The 27,465-nt window shown below is 31.6% G+C and overlaps 3 protein-coding genes and 1 non-coding gene across 5 annotated transcripts; 2 read left to right on the top strand and 2 right to left on the bottom strand.

Annotated features, from left to right (window-relative positions):
- Positions 1–3,488: 3,488 nt before the first annotated feature.
- LOC124944540 (S-adenosylmethionine decarboxylase proenzyme-like) lies at positions 3,489–4,893 on the top strand. The gene has a single exon (XM_047484819.1). The coding sequence runs from the start codon at positions 3,640–3,642 to the stop codon at positions 4,717–4,719; it is 1,080 nt and encodes a 359-aa protein (XP_047340775.1). The 5' UTR covers positions 3,489–3,639; the 3' UTR covers positions 4,720–4,893.
- A 5,674-nt stretch (positions 4,894–10,567) lies between these two features.
- TRNAH-GUG lies at positions 10,568–10,639 on the top strand. The gene has a single exon. It is a non-coding gene; the product is annotated as a tRNA-His (tRNA).
- A 5,016-nt stretch (positions 10,640–15,655) lies between these two features.
- On the bottom strand, positions 15,656–18,038 carry LOC124944981 (F-box/FBD/LRR-repeat protein At1g13570). 2 transcript variants are annotated; one of them, XM_047485334.1, is made up of 3 exons: positions 17,917–18,038; positions 16,627–17,618; positions 15,656–16,120 (listed from the first exon to the last, which is right to left on the bottom strand). In XM_047485334.1, exons 2-3 carry the CDS (start codon positions 17,587–17,589, stop codon positions 15,830–15,832), a joined length of 1,254 nt encoding a protein of 417 aa, XP_047341290.1. In that variant the 5' UTR covers positions 17,590–17,618; positions 17,917–18,038; the 3' UTR covers positions 15,656–15,829. The 2 variants fall into 2 exon arrangements, with proteins under 2 accessions (XP_047341290.1, XP_047341292.1); XM_047485336.1 differs by having other exon boundaries at positions 16,627–17,611; positions 17,917–17,986.
- A 3,408-nt stretch (positions 18,039–21,446) lies between these two features.
- On the bottom strand, positions 21,447–27,144 carry LOC124945569 (inorganic pyrophosphatase TTM2-like). The gene is made up of 12 exons (XM_047486024.1): positions 26,853–27,144; positions 26,027–26,377; positions 25,822–25,936; positions 25,486–25,681; positions 25,272–25,385; positions 24,910–25,083; positions 24,614–24,808; positions 24,396–24,518; positions 24,193–24,314; positions 23,450–23,564; positions 21,951–22,211; positions 21,447–21,803 (listed from the first exon to the last, which is right to left on the bottom strand). The coding sequence occupies exons 2-12, from the start codon at positions 26,361–26,363 to the stop codon at positions 21,588–21,590; spliced, it is 1,968 nt and encodes a 655-aa protein (XP_047341980.1). The 5' UTR covers positions 26,364–26,377; positions 26,853–27,144; the 3' UTR covers positions 21,447–21,587.
- Between the last annotated feature and the right edge of the window lie 321 nt (positions 27,145–27,465).

Raw genomic sequence — 27,465 nt, 5'->3', positions numbered from 1 at the left:
AAAAAAACAACAACATAAATTATATATATTTTTTTTTTGTAAAAAGGTAAATGAAGATGAAGTAATGAAGATGATAAAGAAGAAGAATTTGGTTATATATAAACATAAATGTAATATATATATATATATATATATATATATATATATATATATATATATATATATATATATATATATATATATATATATATATATATATATGAGGGTAATAATGAAATAAAAAATTAATAAAGGATTTGTAACCGGTGGAACCAGTTATAATTTTATACATAGTTTAAGGGATAAATTATAAGTATTAAGTTATTGTAGTTATAAACTTATCCAACCAAACAATTAATAATAAATTGTACTATACATATAGTGTTGTACTATAAGATCTTAACCAATTATATATGTATTTGTGCAATGAAATTGTAAGTACTTCATTGTATAATAATTTATCTTATTTGAAACCTTTATATAATTACATCATAGGAGGCGTGACTTGAGACCATGAGAAAGATGTGACAATGGTCATTGAAAAATTATTTACGTTATCTAATATTTAATAAATTTATATATAACTTTCTATAAATTAATCGGTTTATCAAACTTATTCATAATAATATGTTGGTTTGAAAACATTTGAATATGAAATGAAGGTGAGTTAACAAATATGATTCAATTTATTAATATATACATAATTAAAGTTTACCTCATAATATCCTTTCATCTAAATTAATATTCTCATTAAAATATTAAAATAATTTTTCTTTCATCTAACTCTGGATGCTTTTCAAAATTAGGTTACTATTTTTCTCATTCTATTTGAGGCGTGACATGGTGGACCTAGTGCTCTTATTGATTATCTTATTGTTTTTTAGCAAAATTTAGAGTAATTACAATATTTTCTATTTTATCTTTCATTTTTATATTTAAATGTTATTTTTGTGGTTATTAAAATACTTTTTTATTTATTAATATTGATATAATAATTTAATAATTGAGTTACATTATTTAATAATAAAAATGTTTTCTCAATAAAGAGTCATATTTTGAATAATTTAGTTGATAAATTTGTTTGAAAATAATAATAATAATTAAAAAATAACTATAGAAAAAGAGAGATTGATAAAAGAGAATCTTATGACGTTATCATATCCCTATAATATCCCTATAATGGGACCATCACACAATAATAGTGTGATGTTGAGAGCCACCCATTTTTTACACGAATCTCACCTTTGTCTTCAACCCAATCCCAATATTATAAAAGGACTAAAATATCCTTTCATATTTTATTTTATTTTTAGTGAACCAATAAATTTTATTTATTTATGTTCTTTCAAAGATGTGAAATTATATGTGATTCTGAAATTAATAATATGTGTACAAAAGTATTTCATATATATCTAAAGAGCAAAATTAAAATATATCTAGGCAATCTTTTGAATATACAGGAAATCCATAGTTAATTGTAATCCTTGATTTTTTACTTATTTTGAAATTATTTCCAAAATTTCAAATTATAAAATTTAATTTATGGTTTAGACGATAAATATAATTTGAATAAAATTAAGTAGAAAAATTAAAAAAAACTAAAAGAAAAATGATAAAATATTTACCTAATATTAAACACCTAACTATAATTAAAACATTTTATATAATTTTTTAAAATTTAATTTAATACTTAATATTTTATTATCAGTCAATTAATTACTTTGAAAAAGTTAGCCCAACTTTAAACAAATTTTCCTCTTACTTTACATTTTATATAATTTTTTAAAATTTAATTTAATACTTAATATTTTAAAATTTAATTTAATACTTAATATTTTATTATCAATCAATTAATTATTTTGAAAAAGTTAGCCCAACTTTAAACCATTTTTCTTATTACTTTACTTTAAAAAAGTTTTTTAATAGTAATTCAATAAACTTTTTCTTTTATCAAATAAATAATTTAAATACAAATCAAACATATTATTGTAATCTTGTTATCGAATCCAGCGCATTATTGTGTAAATAATAATAATTTAATAAAAAAACCCAAAAGAATTGGTCTCTATGCTTTTATCTAGTCACAACCTAGTCATCTGCCTAAGGGCATTTCCGACTTTTCCTATATTTTAGAAAAAAGTTAAAGGGTATGATCGTAATTTAAATATAAAAGCCGGATATTCCGTGTATACGTTACACGTAAAATAATCTCCAGATTTATCTGTATTTAAAACCCACTAAAATATATTATTTTAGTAAATAATATTTAATATAAAATCAAATCTTAACCTAAAAATATTTTTCAAGATACTGGCAAGGACTTGTTTGGCATAATTATTAACACTGTCATTATCTTTTCAATTATTTTATTTTATAGAGAGAATATATCATTTTTGTTTCATTTAATTGAAAATATAATAAAATAAAAAAGGTAAAATTGCAAGGAAGAATTGTTGAAACAAACTGATCCTTATTACTGTACCCCAATTTCTCTCTCTAACTTCCAGCTATAAATATTGTCATCTAAGATCATACCCTTCACACCGCCGCTTCCATCTAATACATCTGTTTCATTCTCAGCAAATCCTCCATTGAAGAAGATTGAATCCAGCTTCCTCCTTTGAAAGAAAAAGAGTTCATCGTTTATACCAGTAAGTTTTATTTCTCTCCTTCATCTGTATTTGATTGATTATGGATCTTTTTCTTTGGTTGTTTTTGGTTCTTGAAAATCATGTTTCAAATCTAGGGTTTTGATTTTCGTTTCTTCTTTTACGAATCTTGATTCTGGGTTGTGTTTATCGGTGATGAAAAGACAATTCTTTCATACATCTCTGCAAAGATATGGTTTTTATTACGTTGAATCTGCAAGTTTTGGATCTTTATCATTGTTGATTTTCATAACCTCGTTACATAATCTAGTCATAAGGATCATGGTTCTGATGTTTGTGGTTATTGAGATGAAATCAGATCTAGTAGTTGAATCCATGCATTTGCTTAAAACCTTGAGATTTGTGTAGATTTGTTGGACAAAATAAGAAATGGTTGAATCTGATTCCATTTCCATGTGTTTTGTCTTTTAAATCTTGGAATCTAGATTTGTTACTTTTGCATGGAATATATGAATTTGATACTGTTCCATTGGTGTTTCTGGATTCATCATCAAATCTAGGGTTCATGTGTATATAAGCTCATGGTGGGTTTTACTTTCTTGTTTTTCAGATAGGCTGAATGTACTAATGGAGTCTAAAGGTGGGAATAAGAAGTCTAGTAGTAGTAGTAGTAAGTCATCATTATGCTACGAAGCCCCTCTAGGATACAGCATTGAAGACGTTCGCCCAAACGGAGGAATTGAGAAATTCAGATCAGCTGCATACTCCAACGTATGTTTTTTGCATTATCACTTGTTTCAGAATTTCCTTAAAACCATATTGTTTCTGACTGGTTCTAATGTTTTTGTTTGTTTGATCTTGTTGTTCTTTTGCAGTGCACTCGCAAGCCATCCTGATATTCCCTAAGTTAATCGTTTCCCAGCCACGTTACTCTTCTTAACGTGGTCTTGTTTTCTGTCTTTGTTATTGCTTTACTAGTTGTTAGATTTGCTCCTTTTCTTCGACCTCTTTCACCTTCTTGCTGCCTTAGTTGTCTTCCTCACTTAACATCATGGAAATTCCAATCTCCCCTATCGGATTCGAGGGTTACGAAAAAAGACTCGAGATTACCTTTATTGAGCCAAGTTTGTTTGCTGATCCTGATGGAAATGGCCTTCGTTCGCTTACCCGATCTCAAATTGACGAAATCCTTGGGCCTGCCGAGTGCACCATTGTAGCTTCACTATCCAACGCCGATGTTGATTCTTATGTGCTGTCTGAATCAAGCCTCTTTGTCTACGCGTACAAAATCGTGATCAAAACTTGCGGGACTACCAAGCTTCTACTGTCGATCCCACCTATCTTGAAGCTGGCTGATTCTATTTCGCTTTCGGTGGAGTCTGTGAGATACACCCGTGGGAGTTTCATTTTCCCGTCTGCTCAGGTGTATCCACATCGTAACTTTTCGGAGGAAGTTACCGTTCTCAATAGCTACTTTGGGAAACTCGGTTTTGGTGGCAATGCTTATGTTATGGGTGATTCCAACAAACAACAGAAATGGCATGTTTATTCTGCCTCAGTTGGGTCCAACCGCTCTTATGACCCAATTTACACCATGGAGATGTGTATGACTGGTTTGGATAAAGAAAAGGCATCTGTCTTCTTCAAAAACAACTCACACTCTGCTGCTGTGATGACCGAAAACTCTGGAATAAGAAAAATCCTCCCCAGTTCTGAAATTTGTGATTTTGATTTTGACCCCTGTGGGTATTCGATGAACTCTATTGAAGGAGCTGCGATCTCTACCATTCATGTCACCCCCGAAGATGGGTTCAGTTATGCGAGCTTTGAAATGGTTGGGTACAACCCAAAAGAAGTTAATCTCGAGAAATTGGTTGAAAGAGTGTATTCTTGTTTTGGGCCGAGCGAGTTCTCTATCTCGTTTCATGCTGATGTTTCTGTTGAAGAATTGGAGAAGAACTGTGTATTGGATCTGAAAGGCTATAGCGTTGAAGAGAAGAGCTATAATAATCTTGGAATGGGAGGTTCTGTTGTCTATCAGAAGTTTGCTCAATCTACCTCTGGTTATGAATCACCTAGGTCTGTTCTTAAGTGCTGCTGGAAGGAGGAAGAGAAAGAAGGAAAGGAGTAATTTTTTTTTTTTGAGTCAGTCAAATAAATTTAGCAAACTGGAAACTGTCCCTAGTTTGTGAGTACTGTCTGTTTTCTGTTGCTGGGATTTTTCTTTTATGAATCTTTGGAGTCTTGTTTGTCATATGTTACTTTGAACTGAAATGTTAGCATATGAATTTGTTTCTTATTATCAGAGTTTGTGTTTCTTATATTTAGTTTGTTCTTTCAGATATGTTTCCTTAAAATGTGTTTACATGTTTTATTTGACATCTAAATTCTAGGTATGAAATATTGTGTACATAATTTTTGTACATTAGCTCTCAATCTCTGCAACAAAAGTTTCAAAAATATATTGTGTACATAATTTTTGTACATTAGTTCTCAATCTCTTTTCAAAAATAATTTTTTTATTTGTGGGAATTCATATTATTTTTCATATTAATTGAGAATTTCTCTACTATAATGAATGTATTACTTCATTTTCATATTTATCATCTAATTTACATATATGGAATTTTTTTTAAAAAATAGTAAGAGTGAAAAACTTGAACAATTTTGTATTTTTATCTTATTTATCACCTTGAAGCCTATTTGTTACCAATCAAACCTAAAATTGAGTAGTTGATTTATTATAAACCTTCACTTATTTTAGTTTATAATATTATTTTTTCAAAACATAAATTTGATGTCAAATTAGGTGTATTCTCATGTGCTGGTGCCCCGACGCCACCCTGGTAACATTTTTTCAAATTTAAATGTTCTGACTTTTCAAATTTGTTTAATTTCCTAACTTATTTTTAAGGTTTTGAGACCCAATAAGAGTAATTATTCACTTCTCTTCTAAAAAAATCCAAAATGGCTCCAAATGGGAGAAGTAGGGCTTCTTAATAGTATTTGATTTAATGGAAGAAATCAAGATGATTGAAGAAAATGAACACTTAGATTAATCTATTAATATTGTTTTTGTTATACAAACAAAATTGTAAATAATAAAATAGTCTGAGTATATTATTTATGGCGTAGAAGCTACCACTTTTTCATTCTCTGTGATCTAATTCTTAAAATCATATTTAAGCTTCTCTCAAGTTCTTATGGTATTAGAGTAAAAAAAATTGTGAGAATTTAAGAGAATCATAACTCATAAGATATAGAAAAAGAAACTAACAGTGAATCTTTGATATCTTCATTGACATCTTCAATCTTCGTTGGTTTTTTCAGTAAGTTTTTCGAGTGAAGAAAGTGTTCAACTCACCAACAAAATGGCCGGCAAGAAATGGTACAATAACAATCTTTTTACTATTCAAAACTTAGATAATCCAGAGATAACATATGCACTATATTATTCAACGGAGTGAATTATATCGCTTGGAGTAGTTGTATTCGTTTAGCCCTATAAGCTAAATCAAAATTATGGTTCATAGATGGGTCATGTATTACTTCAATTAAAGCGACTTAATTTGATATATGGAAAGACGTGGACTACTTAGTTCAGTCATGGATCTTGAATACAATTTCAGAAGAGATAAAAACCAACTACTCACAAACTACTACATCGTTTGATTTGTGGGTTGATATCAAAAAACAATATCAAAAGAATAATGACCCGCAAACCTTCCAACTCCAAAAGGCGACAAACAATCTACGACAAGGTACTCTTACACTTAAAATATATTCTAAAATCAAGAAAATGTGGGATGAGCTATTACTTTTAAATCGTTATCGAGTTGCGATTGTAACCCAAGAAAACAGAATGACAAAATTAGTTATACAATTGGACATGATAATAAACTTACTCAGATCGTTATGAGTTTGAATGAATATTACAATAATGCGAGTCAAATAATTATTCTTATAAATTCTAAGTTAAAAATTAATTTAGTATATACTATGTTACTTAGCATTGACAAAGAGAAGTCCAGTCTCATTAACGATCAACCTAAGAATTTTTCCAAGTTAATGAAGGACAATTTTGAATAACAAAAATGGGCAAACCAATGGAAAAAGTAACGGAGATCGAAGAGGAAGACAATTGGCTAGAGTAGAAGGAAACACAGAGTTTAGTTCTAAAGATTTATTGCAAGACATATGTTACAATAAAAAAGATGTTTCAAGAGTGAAATAAAGAACAAGAACCAAGTATTCAGTCTATCTTTCTAACACGTCTTTCTAGGTCCTTTAGAAAACTCAGAAAAAGTGACATAGTCCGCTGCCCTTCAATGTGATGAAAATCTTGTTTACCAAATGATTTTTTTTTTTGAAACATCAATTATTAAAACTTCTGTTTTGCAAAATGAAGAAAAAAAGAGCACTAGACAAAGAAATCTTTGGTTAATTTATTATGTTGTGAATATTCCTTCAAAATCATTTTAAAATAATACAACATTATATACTTTTAATACCTATCCATATGCATCTAAGTATGAAAGATGATAATTAAGAATTCTTAGAAAATATTTCTATGTTTAATAAACCACATTTATATAAAAAAGTTTTATTATCTCACTAGAAACAAGTAATGAATGCAATGTAAGTTTTTAAGATAAATGAAACTTGGATTTTAACTTAACTTATAAAAATGAAAATAAAATTTATATTTTAATTCAATACATGTACCAGTCATCTTTCTATGTTGCTCTGAAACATATATATTTTTAATAAAGATATCTGTCAAATTTTCAAATTAAAAAGATTGTTTTTTAAAATATAGTAATTCTAATTTTTTAATGTTTTAAATTAATCCACATGAATTCACAAACGGCCAAAATGCCACAAATATTTGGGTCTTTCTCAATTTTAATGGTTAAACATTGTTAACCCAGTTCTACTTAAATACTAATATGAAATAATTATTTCATAAACCGTTTAAACAAAAAAAAATCAGATTACTCTAATCTTAAAGTATTTAGATGTTTATGTTATATAAAAAATAATGTTCCATATAAAATAAAATTTGAACAAGAGGTTTAAAATGTGTTTTGATTGGATAACCCTCGAATTAAAAAGCTACAGAGTTCTTGATTTATAAAATTGTGATGGTTGTTTTAAGATATATTTTCATGAATTTTTTTCTCTATTATAAAACTAAATATACAACAGAAAAAAAAAATTCTGATGCAATTGATCAAACTTTTGAAATTTTAGGAAGTTTTAAAAACATAAATAAAATAAATGAAACAGACTACTTTGGTAAAAAAAACTTGTTTTACCAAATGAAACTTGGTCAATTTTACAAAATACAATTTTTTAAAAATACCTATTGAAATTTATGTTTTGCAAGATGAAGATAAAAGGACCAAGACAAAGAAATCCTCATATTTGGTTAATTGATTATGCTGTGAATATTTCTTCAAAATAATCGGAAAATAATAGAGCATTATATACTCTTTTGTTTTGAATTAAAGATAATTAGCATGACACCCCACAACCATGTTCTCCGCTTCAACTCAAAGCGTTTTTAGATGGAATCGAATCCGTGACATTTTGAACTCAGAGCATTATATACTCCTAGTACTTGTTCATATGCATCTAAGTGTATGATGATTATTATTTAGAATTCTTAAGAAATATTTTTATGAAACCACATTAATATAAAGAAAAACAAATAAGGAAAGACGAGTTTTTACTCTTAAAAAAAATGAAACTTGAATTTTAAGTCAACTTCCAAAAGAAAAAAAAAACAAATAATTGATGGTTCAATTTTAAACTACAAAGTACGTTTGATGGTAATGGGTTACAAACAAATAGATGTGATTGTTTTCACAACAATTTCTCCTCGGTTGACAAAACGATAACATTCAAATTACTATTTTTATTTTGCTTTAATTGTTGATAAATGCATTTTCAAATAAGACTTTTAAACTTAAGTAATTTATATGGTATAAAACAAACATCTATTCAAATGAAATTTAAAATTCTCAAAATGTCTTATTGATTTTAGTTTTCTAATAATTATTTATTTATTTTAAAGATTAATAATTTTTTTGTTGCATTACTTGTATATATTAGATAATATATCTTAAATGTTGAAATGATTTAAACAAAATTAATTTAATAGGTTAATCAACATTTTTTTTAATAGTATGACTGATACATGTGTAAAGGTTGTCATTCTAATGATAAAAAGTGTAAAATTAAACTACAAATTTAGCCTGCTTTAACTGAACTAAAAAATTCAAAAGATTTATCGGAAAATTAATAAATTTAAATTTTACAGGACCCGACATGGTTTTAGCGTTCATCAGCCAATTTAGGCATGAACCACTTCAAATACATTAGTAAGTAGCCTTTCATGTATTAGGAAGTAGCCTTTCATGTATTAGGAAGTAGCCTTTCATGTAGTGATATTTGTAAGAGAAATCTTCTTTGAAACTATTTTATCATAATAATTCTATCTAGTTACAGTTTATATTGTATTAAATATGATGATCCATTAATTTCATGGAAAACAATCAAGCGAAATACATTTTCCAAATTTTCAGCAAGGACATAATATCATAGTATGGCGACCACATTTTGCGATCTCAAGTGGATTTCTTTTTTACTCAAAAGCTTGCAAATTCTAGTTTAACTACCAATTTCGCTGCGCTGGGACAAACAAGCAACAATTCATATCGTCAAAAACCTATTCTTTCAGGAACGAACCAAACATTTGGATATAAATCGACATCTCGTTCGAGATCAATTTAAACAAATGTTCAAATTCTTCCACAACACGTGTACTAAAATATCCAACAAGTTGATATTTTTAGAAAGCTGTTAGAGCATAATGTTTTTATTCACTTAAAAGACAGGATAAATATAAGAGATCTTTATCTTAACAAGATCTTAGATTAATAGATTAATATTGTTTTATTATAAAATAACAAAATTGTAAACATTAAAATAGTTTAAGAATTATATATATATATATATATATATATATATATATATATTATTTTTTTTTGTATGTTATTATAAAAGTTGGAGGTAACATTGTACGATTGCAGATCTATCTAGGGGTTCGGGTGGGCTGAAGCGCACCGGAAAAAAAAAGTTTTACGTTACAAATGTGTTATTAACCAATAATTTTTTAAACTTTTAATTTAATACACTACTTTTTTTTATTTAATTTAAAAAAAGGACAAAACTTACCTTTATTCATTCTCATTTTATCCATAATTTTCTTGTTAAGTCCACTCCTAAATTTTTTCAAGTCCACCCCCAACTCGAATAACTAAATCCGTCCCGGCGCTGGAGAAGTTAAATTCATATTTAAGCTCCTCTTAAGTTCATATGAACAAGATTGAAGCAAGATCACAAACAAAAACAAGGAAATAAAATTGAAGGAATATGAGATAAAAATACAATCAGGTCCTTGAAGTATATTCTTAAGTTTTTAACTGAAAATTTTGAAGAAATATTTTTTTTTACAGCAAGTCAGCAATCCTTGCTATTTTCTTAAAATTAAGAAAATAATACAAAGAACATCATTCACTCAAATAGTTATTTATTTTTATTTTTTAATTTAGGAAACTAACCTGATCAACCCCACTCTTAATATTGAGCTAATTCTCATCATTCACTCAAATAGTAATCCTATTATGGTGCCAATATTCATTTTGGCAAAAAAAACAATGATTATGTGATGATTGAACAAATTGGAAATTAAGAAGTATCACACATATATTTCTGAAGGCCTATTATATATGGTGTATTTTATTTGAAGGAACAAGGAGCTTCCAAATTCAGAACAATTAATTGTTTTTTTTTTATCCAAATGACTATAATACAGTTGAAATTCCCTCACTCAAGTAAAAAGAATCATAGAATTTTTTTTTAACAGGAATAAATAATAGTTATTAAAACAAAATTATAACAATTAAACAAAAGTGGCTGTAGTTTAGTGGTAAGAATTCCACGTTGTGGCCGTGGAGACCTGGGCTCGAATCCCAGCAGCCACACTTGATTTTTTTTTTTTTATTTTAAGCCCATTTTATAAGCTATTTGAAAAGATGTAATTGAACCTTCTAAATAGGGAAATTTGATGGAATAACCCTCATAAGAGGGTTATTTCCACTTTTAACATGTGATTAATAAATTTATCATTTTTGATCTTTTGCCAAGGCAAAAGGTCAGTTTTACCCTTTATTAAAAAAAAAAAAAAATTAAATTCAGTAGTGAGTGCGCATTTCAGTTATTGAAATGTCACTTTCTTCTCCATTTCCCTCCTCTCCACCAACCGTCCTTTCCCCGTCCTTCCTTCATCATCATCAACGCTTCCTTCATCAAGGTTCTTCATCATCAAGCTTCCTTCATCATCAACGGATCCTTCCTTCATCATCGACGATCGTCTTCAACATTCAGGTTAGACGTTCGTCGTTTTAGGGTTTTGTTGTTTAGAGTCTAGGATGTAGGTTAGGTCATGGAATAATGGTTTTAGAGTTTGGCTGATTTGTTTTACAGTGAAATATACATCCGACGAAGGTGACGAAGGCGACAGTGCATCTGTCGCAGGCGACAGTGCATCTCTCGCAGGCGGAAAATGCATCTCTCGCAGGCGACAGTTCATCTATCGCATACGACAGATGCATTTCCCGCCTGCGACAGATGCACTGTCGTCTGCGACAGATACACTGTCGCCTGCGACAGATGCATTTTCCTCCTTGCATTTTCCTCCCTGCATTTTCCTCCTTGCAATTATCACTGACTGGTCACTGTCACTGACTTCTTTGAATTTTTTTCAATTGCAGATCACATGAATGTTGGTGTTTTTCTACTCTTTGATGGAGACTGGAAAACTGATGATTGTGGGGTTAGTTCTTTTGTCTCAAGTTCGTGTCGTGGTGTGAATGTACCCCGAAATGCTACATATGAAGAGTTAGCTTCAATTGTCTATAATGCTACATGTGTGGACAAACTAAGATATGACTTAGTGTTCAAGGTAAAGTATAATATGCTAATGATCAATTCTCCTCCTGCAACAATCATTGGAGATAGCGATGTGGCGTTCTATTTACAAGAACTCTCGTCTTCACTGCCCAATCATCGCGCCCCGCTATGTGTCTCCTTAGTAGAGAAGTCAATACCTTCAACTCAACAAAGTGAAAGACCAGAAAATGACATATTTGAGCAGCAAGATATCTTACCAAGGCATCGAGATGTGTTTGCGCAGCAAGATGTATTCCCAAGTCAACAAGATGTATTCCCAAGGCAACAAGATGTATCTGAGCAGCAGGATGTGTTTGAGCAGCAAGATGTATTCCCAAGTCAACAAGATGTATTCCTAAGGCAACAAGATGTATCTGAGCATGTGTTTGAGCAGCAGGATGTGTTTGAGCAGCGAGATATATTTGAGCAGCAAGATGTTTTTGAGCAGAGAGATGTATGTGAGGAGCAAAATGTTTTTGAGCCGGAAAATGTCTTCCCAAGTCAACCAAGCACTTCCCATGTTAGGAATACATTCAGCCATACTGAGGGAACCAAGCACTACTTCTCATATGAACCACTCGAGATCGAAACTCCTGCTCCATTAATTGAAAATTCATTGGAAGTGGGTACGTTCTTTGATAACAAAAAAAAATACAATTGAGGTTGCATAGACATGCGATGTCTAATCACTTTGTCCTTAAAGTGGTGAAGTCAACAAAAATCTTTGGTTTGTAAAATGCATGGCTGAGAACTGCAAGTGGAAATTGCGTGCTATGAAAGGAAAATTCTCGGAGATGTTTGAGATCAGAAAATTTGTAAAAGAACACACATGCTCAATTTTGACGAGACAAGACAATGTGAGGCAAGCACCATCATGGGTAATTGCGGAGTGTATCAAACGTAAATACATGGACCATCACCATGACCACATGCCTAAAAAAATAATGGAAGACATGCATACAAGTTATGGGTTAACTTTGACATATAATAAGGCTTGGAGGTCAAGGGAAAATGCCTTAATGGCGGTGCGAGGAACTGTGGAGGATTCCTATGGTGAATTGCCATCCTACCTGTTCATGTTGCAGAAGAAGAACCCAGGTACCATAACTGACATCCAAACGGATGAGGAAGGACACTTCAGGTATATGTTCATGTCTTTAGGGGTTTCAATTAGGGGTTTCATAGGATGTTGTCGTCCTGTATTGTGCATCGATGCCAGCTTCCTTAAGCATAAAGTTGGAGGTCAACTACTGGTTGCGATAGCATTGGATGCGAACGAGCAACTATATCCCGTTGCTTTTGGTGTCGTTGATTCAGAGAATAATAACTCTTGGACATATTTCATGCAACAACTAAGGTTGGCAATTGGATCAGTCCCGGATCTCGTCTTCATATCCGATAGACACCCAAGTATTGCCAACGCCTTGTCCGCGGTTTTTCCAGAAGCACATCACGGGGCATGCACATACCACATCAAAATTAATATAATGACCAAATTTAAAACTGATAACTGTCATGTTGAGTTTGATTTGGCTTCTCGTGCATACACCGAGACCACGTTTTAGAAGCATTTTGACAAGATCAGAACTAAAGACCCTAGGATTGCTCAATATTTGGAACAAATTGGAGTGGAGAGATGGAGTCGTGCTTTTTTCCCCGGTTCGCGATACAATCAAATGACAAGTAATTACGCTGAGAGTTTTAATAGTCAGTGCAGAGAAGCTAGGAAATATCCCATAACAACATTAACTGACTATTTAAGATTCACAATACAAGATTGGTTTTATCATAGAAGAGAAAAATCATCCAACCACAACGAACATTTATCTCCATATTATGAAAAGTTATTACGTGAGGAAGGTGAAAATGCTAGATTCTACAGCGTTTATCCACTTAATCGATTTCAGTTCCATGTGCATGACGGTGAATTTGATTTTCAAGTTGACTTCAAGGGTCGAACATGTACTTGTAGGGTATTTGATGTATCCGGTCTTCCTTGTACGCATGCCCTGGCTGCTGCCCGTTTCCGGAAATCGGTTCCATATGAGTTGTGCGCAAGGTTAGAGAATTTTTGTTCCATAAGTTATGTTCAATTTATGTTGTGTTGAATATATGTTATGTTGAATTTATGTTATCACTGTATAATTTTGCAGGTTTTACTCAACTGAATCGTGGTGCATGGCTTATGCGGAGACATGTTATCCAGTTTTTCAACATAATGAAGCTTGGGACATTCCCGAACATATCAAGAAACGAGTCTGCCTAAAACCCCCCGTGAAGATTAAGAAAGGACGACCAACAACAAAACGTAGATCATCACAAGGTGAGGTTCGTAAAGAACGAAGACGGTGCGGCTCATGTGGCGGTCTAGGTCATAACAGAGCAACATGCTCAGCAGTGATGCCTGCACCATCTACTGCAAGACCTTCACAATCAAGTGCCCAATCTACACAACCTTCACAATCAAGTGCCCAATCTTTGGCATGAAACTGTTTTAGGGTTTTGATCAAACCGTTTTTGTATGTACATCAAACTGTTTTAGGGTTTTGATCAAACTGTTTTTGGGGTAGGGTTTTGATTATCTGTTTTTGGGGTAGGGTGTTGATCAAACTGTTTTTTGGGTAGGGTTTTGATCATCTTCATATTTCATCTGTTTAAGTGTTGTCATCTATTGTGTTGTCAAAGAGAAATAGCAGGATTGATTTCAGGAATGCAAGAATGCATCTGTCGCAGGACAAATAGAAGTAGCAGGGATGCATTTGTCGCATGCGACGGTGCATCTGTCGCAGGCGACAAATGCATTTCATTTATGTTTTGTGCTTAATTATATATATATATACTATATTATATTTGAATTCAAAATAGCAAACTACATTACATTCAAAAATAAATACATAAGGTTTACATTCAAAAATATACATAGTTAAATTATGTCCATTTTCTATGGGTCTATTATATGGTGGAACAACCTAACTGCCAATTTTTGTCTCCAAAAAACAATGTTCTCTGATGTCATAGCTGATATATCCAATAGATACTGAAATTGACTCTTCATAGCCCTTTCCATAAGACCAAAGTGATTAAACTTGTCCTTGGTCTTTAACAAGCAGGTGCAAGTAGACTTCCATGAAACACGTCCAGGAAAGTTCTCAATTACAGTTTTGTTTTTGCATTTGGTTGGTGCCATCTGCAAAAAAATCAATAAGTCAGAATAATGAAAGTAAATACCACTAATTTAAAGGAAATATGACATATGTCGCAGACGACAGTGCATCTGTCGAAGACGACGATGCATCTGTCGCAGACGAATAGTATATTCTGCCTGCGACAGATGCATCGTCGTCTGCGACAGATGCACTGTCGTCTGCGACAGATGCACTGTCGTCTGCGACAGATGCACTGTCGTCTGCGACAGATGCACTGTCGCCTGCGAAAATGCATCGTCGCCATCGACAATAAACCCAAAACCCTGCAACAGCCTTCGACAGAAGCATTTTAAACCCAAAACTAAACCTAAACAATAAACCTAAACAATAAACACTAACTAAACCTAAACCCATACCTAAACCTAAACAATACCCTAAACCATTCCTCCATTATAGCATGCATGGATATAAAACGGAGAACTAGGATAGAAACGGGGAAGAAATACTAACCTTTACGTTCTGGAGTTGAGATTCTCGTCGGGGGCTATTGTTTGTCGTCGGAGCTCGTCGGGGTTCGAGGGAGAGGACGTCGTCGATGTTTCGGGGGATTTTCGTCGTCGTCGTCGTCTTGGGGGTTGATCAGTCTCTTCGGGAAGTTGAAACGAGAGAGAGGGAGTGAAGGGAGAACTGGGGAAAGGGAAACGACTTTCCCACGGGGGAGAATGAAAATCAAATTTTTTTTTTTTTTTTTTTTTAATAAAGGGTAAAACTGACCTTTTGCCTTGGCAAAAGTTCAAAAATAATAAATTTATTATTATGAGGGTTATTCCATCAAATTTCCCTCTAAATAATAGTACAATAATGGAACATGGTAAAAGAAATTGAACCAATCAAAGCCTCATATATTACAAAATATAGATATTGCATTTCCTAACAATCTGTAGTCCATAAACATTGAGACTTAATGCTTTTATGAGTCTAAAGAAATAGAAACATGTAGCTATGGGAAAACAAACAAGAACAAAAAGGTTTTTTCTCCACATGAGATGCAATATTTTTATTTTGGAGAAGTAAAAGCTAATCGCGATTATATATAATTTCTGCAAGTGCAGAAGCACGTTTGAATCTAAGCAAGTCGACCAACATATGCATCCTTCCATCTGTAACATAAGTGCTAGGAGCAATACTCATTATCTCAAGAACCGGCGAATTCCCAAGCAAAAATTTGATAAATTGCATCTCATGTGGTACCCCGGACATATCCGACATCCTCACTGTATGAAGTTGTCCGAATGTACAATCCAATGACTCATTCTTCCAAAAGTCCAAATCAGGAGCTTGTGTCGCCATTGTAGTATTTGAAGAACCCTACAAAATCACAAAATAACATACAGATAAAGGGTCAGGTCAAATGTCTAGGAACTGTAAAAACGAATTGTGTGCCAATGTTTGAACTAGCATAATCAGAAATAGAATTTTAGTTTCACTTCTACAAGAATTCGAAAAGAAATAGATTTATTTATTTTATGAATTTTAGGAAGCCAGCACGACCCACTATTACAGTTCAACTGAAATAACTTTGGAATTGCTATTCCGAAGTATTATTTTAAGGCTTTGCTTGAAGAAGGGCCATTTACTTGTAAAATAGTCTTACATTTTAAAATATGAAATACAAATAATATTTTAGTCGTTTAAACCAAAGAATCCACTTTTTCGTGAAACAAAATTAAATTTTCCAAGAAAATCGGATCACTTGAAAAACAAAACCTACATCAACAAACAATGAATTTGGAATTGGACTCCAATTCCAATTTCATTCCAAAAATTCTATCATAACCAAACATAGTTCTCAATCTAGTATTATGAATGCTCACCGAGATTTTAAGCTCTTGCAAATTCGGCGCGTTCATGATCAGCTGGAGAACAACAAGTATCTCTTTCATGTCTTCAAACCTGACTTGATACAATTCAATGATTTTGAGATGATGATAGATTTGAATTCTTTTCATGTTATTCCCAAGACTCAAATACTGGGTAAAGTAAATATGGCCAATGAGACTTTCAAGGCAGGGAACACCACCAAGAACCTTGTCGAAATTGCAACTTGAACTTTGCTCAAAACGCTCAGCAATATCATCAGTCATATACATAGCAACCGATATAGAAACTAAACGGGGTGTATCTTTAAGCCATATGTCCTTAAATTCCCCTTCAAGACATAAGTGTTTAAGATTTGGAGCACGGACAGTTAGTGCTAAACTATCAAAATACGACAAGGTCAGGTTTTCGAGAAGTGGGCAATTTGAGATGAGACTTTCAACCATTTCAGGTGAAATCAGAACTTGTTGAAGATTTAGGTATTTCAGACATGAGAAACCTCTGAAATTTGGAGGCGGGTCCAATTCGCAACGGATTAGTTCCAAACGGGTTAGCTTTTGACAAGCAAAAAGACAAGATGGAGCTCTAAACCATTCACCTTCTCCCAATTCAAGAACTAATTCCTTGATACCTTTTCTCGACAGGAAGAGAAGCCATTGATCAACATCAGGGGAATTTTGCAAGTACATACTAGATAAAGAGAACTTATGAATCGGTCCGTTGTGAAGGAAAAGGAAATGGGTAATGAACTTTACAACCTTCTCCTCAATCAGACCTTTCTCAGTTGACAGTCCAGCACATGCATCATCAATAACAATGTCGGTAAGGTTAGCCCATCTGTACCTCCATGTACTCGATAAAAGACTACTTCTTACAGCATCTTCTATTGGAAGTTTAGTCAGGATAGTCTCAATAATGTTTTGTGGCAAATCGCTTATGAAATCTGCTTCAGAATCCATTACAGTTGTGAAACATAGCAGCCTACAAACTAAGCATCAGCCAATGTCAGAGAGAAAGATCAAACTAAAATGCAGTTCTGAAATTTGCAGCAAGAAAAATATCTACAGACTAAAGCCAAGTGATGAACTAGGGTTTTTAAGACTAAATCTTGAATTTTGAGAAGGAGACAATAGAAAATACAATCAAAACTCTCTACTTCCTACGAATCTTAAGAACCTCAAAAACACTAGTGTCTTTCCATCGCGCTAAATGCTATTTAAACCCTAACTTGATAAATTGCAAGCAGATAATCCAAACCCAGAGAAACAAAAGCGTAAATGAAATACCTGATTACGTAATTTCTTGACAAGATGCGAAAATCCCAGCTTTGAGAAGAGAGCAGTATAGGATGATCAAATAATTTCTCTTCTATCGGATATATATATACATATATATATATATCTCTTACTTAGTCTGACAAGTGTTGTTTCATTCATACCAACTCATCATCAGGGTTAGCTATGAAAATAATATTTAAATCAAATAAAAAGGGTTTTACTTCAAAACCAAATACTCGATTTCAGATGTCACAATTTAGTTTTAGTATTAGGCTACAAACGAGTAAACACGAGTTCTAGTTAATTTGAGTCGATTAAATATTTATTAGCTCGACTCGAACGAGTATATAAATTTGAGATCGAACTCGATTCAACTATTTACATAGAAGCTTAACTTGAAAAACTTGAATAAATTTAAATTTTCAAATATTTGTGTATAAAAAAATATTTATTTTAAATTTTATGTATTAATATTAAAATAAAAAACAATATATTATTTATTGTTAAGCTCGAAAAACCTCGACAAGTTTTCGAGTAAATATTTATATGAGCTGGAGCTTGACTCGAATATTAAACGAGCCAGCTAGAGCTCGACTCGAACTTGGTCAAAGTCAAACTCAAGTCTTGTAACCCTTAGAAAACTCTTTGATTTCGTTAAAAGTTCAAGGTTTGAGAATTTCAAGCCCGATTTACGTGTCAGTAATTTTTTTAAAATAAAATATTATTTAATTTTTTTAAAATAATTCCTGATAGTTTGTAAAATTAAATAAAAATAATTAATTTAAGTTCATATTTAAATAATACGGAGATTTGCAGTAATCAAAATACCTTTTGATTAATAAAAACTAGTTATTTAAATTAATTAAAAGTAATTAATTTAAAAGATTATTTATTTGAAAATAAAGTCGTCAATTAATTTTTGAAAATCAATAAACTGACATACGTGTACAAACGTATGTTTAGCTAGAGTTTCTTTCAGTTTGTAGTTTGATAATACTCGAAAAAGGGCTTTTGTGCTTCATCCTCTATACCCGTTTAAAAAACGGTCTCTACTTATAAAATTTGGCTTTTGAAATCGGTTGTATAACATTTTATTTTAATCGATTATTCTCCCTGTCATAGAAATGCATAAGTTTGTGCGTATTTAAAAATTGTAACAACAATTATTTAAATGATGGTACTTGTTGTTGCTGACGATAACTAGAGAGAAAAATACATGAAGAATATCAGTTTAAAAGCATTAGGGTTTAGAGAATAAATCATAAACGAGCATTTATCAAAATATTTTTGAGGAAATATCCCAAAAGTATTTTGAAATCATTTTTTAAATTTTCGGGATTTAAAAAAATGGTTTGATGTTCTAAAATTACAAAAATAATTTTGGAATTTAAAAATGAGAACCAAACAGGCCTTAGGACCAGTGTCCTAGGTCCTGGGTTCGTTTTATCGTTCGGGGCTAAAAACCCTCAATCCTGGTTGGAGACCCCTCAGTCTAGGTTTGGGATCCTCAGTCGGGGTGATAAGGCCTCTCGGTCCTTAGCAAGAATTCTCGGTCGGGTGCCAAAATTCTCGGTTGGACACCTCGGTCCTGGGTGAAATTCATTTGTTATGGGTTTGAGAGTTCTCAGTCGGGTGCGAGATTCCTCGGTCCTAGGTTGGACTTCTCGGTTGAATGTAAAAATCTTTGGTCAGACCTCTCGGTTCTAGATGAAGAACATCGGTCGGTCCTCGATGAAGAACATCGATCGGACCTCTCAGTCCTAGCTGAAAAGTCTCGGTCGGACCTGTCGGTTCTAGGTTAAATTTTTTGGCCAGAACTCTCGGTCCTCAAGAATATCATAATTACAAGTTTTACACTTTTAATGCCTATAATTATGTTCAAAATATTATACCAAATAATACATTAACAACTTAAATGACATATCAATCCAACATTATTTAGTTATTTGGACTACTCATATCAATAATACATATCAGATCCAACATTATTTAGTTATTTGGACTACTCATATCAATGATATATACCAGATCATTATGTCCCTTGAATTTACTACCCAAATCCAGTTACCCTTTTGATGAACAAGGATAAGAATGACAACTCAACGTCAACCAAAAGTTATAATCTTTATATCCTACACAAATCAACAAATATAAATTGGTAACACAAAGTCGGACTAGGTTTAAGTATCGATATGAATGGTTTAACTATGTATGTTGAGAAAGATGATTTGTTGAGTGAGGATCCAATTCATTTTGAGGTTTAGAATTTGAAATATGGCTCCGCTAGTGACTTTGGTGGTAAATGAGACGTACTCTCATCGAAAATGATTCTGCACACATATCAAAACATTCTTAACAATTTAGAATTTAAAATGTATATGATTATAATATGGTTTAACTATTATGAGTTATAACAAAATAATTTATTTGGTTTTATTTATTTTGAATAATATTTGTAAGATTAGTACTTATATTTTTCAATATCTTGTACACTAACCTTATAGTGTAATTTATTATTTTTTAAAGTTTTTATTTTGAAAAAAATGAAATTGATTGGTATTTTTTTTAACTTTCTAGATTACTATATGTATAGAGTAACTCATTTTAGTTCATGTACTATTTAAATATATATGAAATACATCTGCCATTACTATATTTTATATATTTATTATTTAAATAAATATTTTTTTATTCCACAACAGTAGATCAAAATGACAATAGTGATTGAGACTAAATCATGATGACCGTGCAAGGATTATCCTCCCTTTCTATATTAAAAAAAATTCAAAGTTAATCAATAACAATTGCAACATAAATTTTATACAAGTAATAAACTCTTAAAATATTTATATTTATAAATTAAAAATTAATTATTGTTATAAATAAACTCATATAATTAATTTTATAAATAAAAAATTTTATTTGGTGACATTTATTTATTATTATTTAAATTAATTTTATATTTAATTATATATATATAACTAATATTATTTTATACAATTATTTTAAGTAAATTATTAATTTTGAATATAAGTTCATTTCTAATTAAGTAAATGAAATATATAAGATTGTGATGGTTAATTTATTATTTATCTTAATTATATTAAAATATTTTTATTTCTTAAAAGAATTTTAAATTTATAAAATTAATTTAATATAATATTTATTACCTTATCTAGTTAAAATGAGATAATAAATCTTATATATTATAAAATATTTTATAATATATATTAACAAATTACTATCAATTTATTTAAAAATGTATTATAAAATCATTTAAAACATATTTATTAAACAAAAATAAAATTATTTTAAACAATTCACATTCCTTATATTTACCAAAATATAATAATAAAAAGAATATAATAGAATAAATAAATGGCAATATAATAATAATAATATAATATTAGATCTTGTTATGTCAATTTTTGTTCTCTACATTACAAATGGTGGTGTCTCTTATTTTCTATTCTCCAGCTTGTTAAACATTACAAAGAAATGTATCAAAACAAGAAAACAAAATTCATATAAAAGATGTAAAATCTTATAAAGAAAAACCTATTTTGAGCAAGTTAAAGCCTGAAATCACCATTCTCTCATCACAAGTGTGGACTTGGATCAAAATGAAAACATTAAGAAAAATGAAAACTATAGATATGAAAATTTCTGATGAATATGTATTATGACTTGATCTTGAATAAGACAATTCCCAGACCGCCAATCACCAATGTTAGAATCAAAGAAACCCGAATGGGTCGCTCTATTATTAGGATCGAGTCTTTTCTCTTGGATTTTGTTTGATTGTTCTTTCCTTCTTTGATGTTAATCTGCATAAGGCTTCCAAGATTCTCTAACTGATGCCCAATTTTTCTCTGTGCTCTTCCAATATTTGTTATCTGAATGAGAAGCATATCAAAAAGTCTTAAATATCAAATTGAATTCATATTTTTTATCTTCTTTTATATGAAAATTCGGTCGAATAGAGAGCAAATAAAAAAATTTCTTTTGTTAACTGATAACACGAAAGCAAATTAAAACCTCACCTCTTCCATCAAAGGAGACTCTTTTGTTAACTGAGAACACGATAAGGAATTAGGCAAAGAACTGTTGCCTAAACCAGGGATGAAATATGATGTGGAAACAGAACCATTACAAACTTCAGGTTGCAGAAAAAAACCGTTTGGGCTGACTGAAGAATCCCTTTTGCTGTCGAACTTGTTATTCAGCTCTTCAACCTGAACCATGAGCTTATCCATCCTATTATTTAGAGTGGAGATTTGTTCTGATAGTTGTGTAACTTCGCCCTAGAAAATAAGAAAACAATAAATAAATAATGTTAGTGCACAAATTTCAAAAGGTAGAGACTTTGCTTTTGCAAGTTCCTAATCTAGTTCGGTTTAAATTAAGGCTGTTAAATAAATAAATATTATAAAATTTCAAAACCATACTTGATTATCACAAAATATAGCAAATGGTTGTTTTCCCATTACTACTAGTTAAATAAGCAATCTTTGAATCCAGATATCTATACATAGCTCCAATTCAAATTTATGCGTTGGCACAACTATGCCAAAATGGAAAAGCATGACAAATAGGCACGGCACGAGTATGTCAGAAATGACTAGTGTGGCAGGGGCCGTGCCAGATGCCCAACTCTAATGATTAAAAATACCTTTATTGGACAAGTGACATTTTTCTTTTTTACTGCTATGATCTCATCATGCACAACTTTCCTCCATACCAGATGATTTGAGTGCATCAGGATAATTTTTGAGTTAATTTTTTGTAGATCATAAAATTGTGAATTTGGTGACTTGTATAAGTTTTGACATCCTTCTTTAGAACAATTAGAAAGAGTTTGAATCCACCTTGGATAGCAAAATTTTTTAGACTTGGACTAAGTGTCTAGAATTTTAGGTTTGATTCTCACAAAAAGAATCTTAATTCAAGTGGAAAGTTATGACGGTGGAATGTGTGAGAGGCTCTCCAAGTGAGAAAACCCTAGTCTCAAAAAAATAACTTGAGTGGGGTCAAAATTAAGAAGTATTGACAATGCTCCTTTTTATTCGTGTTTAAAAGAATGAAGTTAGACAAAATTGTGGTTTGTAGTTAAACGATCAGGTGGTGGGTTTTGTGTGGATAGTGAATTAGACTCTAGATTAAGTGTTGGGTTTGATTCATTTGGAAGATGGGATTATCTAAGGAGTAGAAAAATCAGAATAGTCAAAGTACTGTGACCCGGGTTTAGTCTCGGGATGGCTAATATGACCCCCTTTAAATCAGAGCGTTTTTAGTAGAAATTGAACCTGAAACTTTTGGTTTCTTATGTAAGGAATAATCAAAGTACCTAGAAATAGGACTTAAAAGATAGTGATGAAATCCCTAGATATTAGGATTTCCCTCAAACTATTAAAAGACAAATAAGTTAACCAACTAATTTACAGGTAGCTAATAATTTACTCAAGATTATTAGGTAGTCCCACACTTATTAACAAAAGAAGACTCAAATTATTTTTGAAAAATAATCAATATGGTCAATCACCTGGTTTGACGAAGTAACTTGTTCCTCTGTGTTCCTACTACGACCATTCATGACATATCCAGTAACTTTGGAAAGACTTTTATCCCCTTGCGTTGAGAATGAACGAGACATGCCACTGTCAAACATAAAACACTATTCATATTAGGTTAAACATAAGGCATCATATATAGTCATAAAGAACAATGACAGAATATAAAAGAATCTGAAACAGATAGTTTTCAGACTCTGTTTTTCACAGAAGGCAAAACAGCAAGCAGATCAACTAATTTAAAGTGACATGATGGATGAGTTGCTCAAGTATAAACATAAACAGCAAGCAGATCAACTAATTTAAAGTGACATGATGGATGAGTTGCTTAAGTATAAACATTGTTTGTATTATTAGAAGTCACCCTTATGACACCTTTATTTAATTATACTTAAACAATAAAACGGAAAGAATGAAAAACAGATCCAACAATTTAACATAAAATTGTCGAGCATAAAACTTAAGAATTCTAGTTGAATTGATTCTTTTCTATAATAAAAAAATATCCATTCCTTTAAACAAATGTTGAGGCGTTCACTGGATGCAATATAAGTTCCGAATGTTCATTAGGTAAAGGATAGCTTTTTTCTTGTAAGCATGATGGTTCAATGGAAGAATACAGACTATATAATGCATAACACAAGAAGGTAATGAATGTCTTAATTTATCATGGCCAAAATAAAAAGAAAACTAAGATAGAATGAAGAAGTTTGACCACATAATATTATCATTTCTCATGGACAGCATCTCCAAAGATGCTCGAGATAGAGCCTCTTTAGGACTTGATACTAGATCCTCATCAATGCTTAGCCTTGTCCTTAAGTCATCTGGTAGAGCCTGCAGAATGATTACATCTGAGCTAAACCAAACTACGGTGGTGCACAAAGGCAATCTAAACTATGTCAGTCAACAACTTACCATAACATCGTTTACTAGCTTTTCCAGCTGTATTTGTTGAATATAAGTTCGTGGAACAAATGAACCATCCAATCCCAACTCCTCAGCCACATTCTTAACAATGACACGCTCTTTCCCTAGCACCTTTTACCAATTGGGAAAATGTACAAAAGAATCTACTGTAAGATGTAAAGAGTAAAAAGTAAATATATAAATAAACAAAATGATTTATGTAGTACCTGGACATACTGACGGTTCAATTGTTCTAACTGGTCTATTTTCACGCAGATCCTTTCATCTGTAAATACATGGCTATTTCTCTTCAAGATGGCAGCTAACTTGTAACCCAAGGCCATCAAGCCACCAAGAAGACGCACACTAACTTCAAAAGTTATTCTCGGGGATATGATAAATGGGGGGTCTGTAACCCATTCCTGCATGCAAATTCATATCCCAATCAATTAACACGAATAAGACAACTTATTGATTCAAGAAATACTTGTGGCCTCAATACTATTATTAATTAGAAACAAACCTCAAACATGAGATTGTATTTTCCATCTTTGTTTCGCATCCGCAAATATGACTGGCATGATTCTGGATCTTCACCAGGTGGGAGAAGATATATGTCATAAATTTGTTCTATTACTTCTGTGTATTCCCCAAGCATGACACTCTTGACATGATCTATTGTCACTTTCTTTGTTGACTACAATAACAGAGACAGTCTCATTCAATAATATGACACATTAAGGGATAATTTTTGTTTTTTTTATGGGTAAAGGAATTTTCCTTTGTTTAATAAATTAAAAAAAAAATCCTCAATTACAAATGGACGAACAAGGGATAACTTTTATAGATTGAATTGGAAGAAAATGGCCCAAGATGTGAGTAAACCTTTAAAATATAAGTTGGAGATTGGAACCCAGAAAAAGGGTTGAACTTGTTGATGATCTTAATATGTGCTGTTTGGAGGTCCGGCTCAATAAAAGCCTTATACATTGGGTATACCTGTATTTAGAAATGCGGCCAAGCACCATTAGAGAAACAAAGTAAAAAGATTCAGAAAGAATAATATAATTTCCATAGAAAAATGTAAAAAAAAATCAACCGTTTCAGATATCTGGTGGATAATTTCTTGTGGTTCTTGCCCTGCACGTTGTATGTCACGTAAAACTCGTTTAACAAGATCAAAGTGCACCCCACCGGTAACAGATACACGAAGATCCAGTAAGGGTTGCAGCTTCTCACTAAGAGCATATATACCCTCAATTATTACAATGCGAGAGCTAGGAATTTCAAGTGTCCTGCAATACCAGAAGATATCTAAATATGTTGCACATAAAACATACAATCTTATCCTATTTCATTACATGATCATGAATATAAGTAGATCATACACATGAGCAATAAGAAATTATCATATTAGAAATGGCGAGAAGAAAACCTGTATCCTGTGCGTAAACTAGCCTTAAAATCATATATGGGGATCTCAACTTGCTTCCCATCCTTCATGTCACGTATATTCTGGAGCAATGTGTCATAGTCAGTCAAACGTGGGTCTGTTGCAAGAGAAGCACAACTTATATTACAAGTTCAGAATGTAAAAACAGAAAATGAAGACCAATAACCAAAACAGAACTTATACATACCATCAAAATTTCCATCAACAAGTCTACTAGCATCATTATAGTTATCCATTGATATAACAGCTGCACTGGGCATAAAGTCAAGTATCCTCTCAGCAAATAAAGACTTTCCCGCTCCAGAAGGGCCAGCTAGTCCTATGAATATCAGTCCATCGTTCTTCTGGACAAGCATTTGACATGCACGGACTACAACATAGAAACCCTTCTCAAATGATAGTTTATCTCGGATAGGGACCATTTCATATCGTCCAGCATCCTTCCTTTTTACCAATTGAACTTGATCTTTTATAAGACCAAGCCTTTGCTTATTTGTTTCGGACCTCAAAGTATCTAAAGCCATAGAGAATTTCCTAACTGCCAATGAATGAAAAGAAAATACATAACAAATTAAGGTGCATATAATAACAATCCATAAACAACTCAAAACGAAACAGCAGACAGCAGACAAGTACTTCCGATTTTTTCTTGTCTCAACCCTGCAATCAAGCTTTTTATATAATCCTAGAATCTAATTGAATTTAACATTCTTCCTACAATCAATTGTCAGCAGTCTTTGACAATGCAAATATACTTAAGATAGTAAGTAAAACAAAACATTCTTTAACAAATGCTATTCTAAACGTACATTAATCAATCAAAACTATGCCTTTAAATCAATTGTTCGAAACCCCCCTTGAGTTTATTCGGATAAAGGTTCGATTGTATCACACTGAGTCTACTAGTGAATCTATTGGGTCAGCCGCCGCAGGCCGATGACAATGCTAATAAAGAATGGAACCCAGATGATGAATACAAACAAAGAATTTTGTGGAGAATGAAGGACACTGACCGAGTTACTGGCGGCGAGTTAGCAAAAGAAAGAAAAATCACAAAAAACAGCTCTTTAAGGAGCACCGGCAGGACACTTATGGATCAAATTTTAGTCCTGTTTGATTCTCGCCTTCCCTTAAAAGCGATTCATGGTCTACTTTTTCCGTGATTCTTCCTTGGAAAACGCAAATTCAGGATTTCCGAGAACTCTCAAGCAAGAGGAGGAGAAGAGAGAGACTCAAAGAAGAAGGCAAGCGATTAAAATACGTTTATATACATTTTCTTTCTGATTTTTGTTTTTTTCAGAATTTTTTTTTTCTTTTTATTCATTTCCAAAATTCATACTAAAATATTTTTATAAAATATATTTTTAAATAAATATAACATTATAGTAATTTAATTTATTAAAAACTCAAATAATTTATTCTTTTTTTATCAAATAATATTTTTCACAAGAAATTTTAAATAACCAATTTGAAACAAACCCTTGATCACAGTTCATCGACTACTCTCTTGTTCGGTTTGTGTTATTTAAATAACTCAACAATAAAATTTTTATTTCATTACATTACTCAATTCATTAATTAAAATATTAAAATATAATTATTAATTTTTATTTTTATCAATAAGTA

This window comes from Impatiens glandulifera, chromosome 7, assembly GCF_907164915.1.
Source record: "Impatiens glandulifera chromosome 7, dImpGla2.1, whole genome shotgun sequence".
Taxonomy (NCBI): domain Eukaryota; kingdom Viridiplantae; phylum Streptophyta; class Magnoliopsida; order Ericales; family Balsaminaceae; genus Impatiens; species Impatiens glandulifera.
This window is presented reverse-complemented; position numbering and strand designations above follow the sequence as displayed.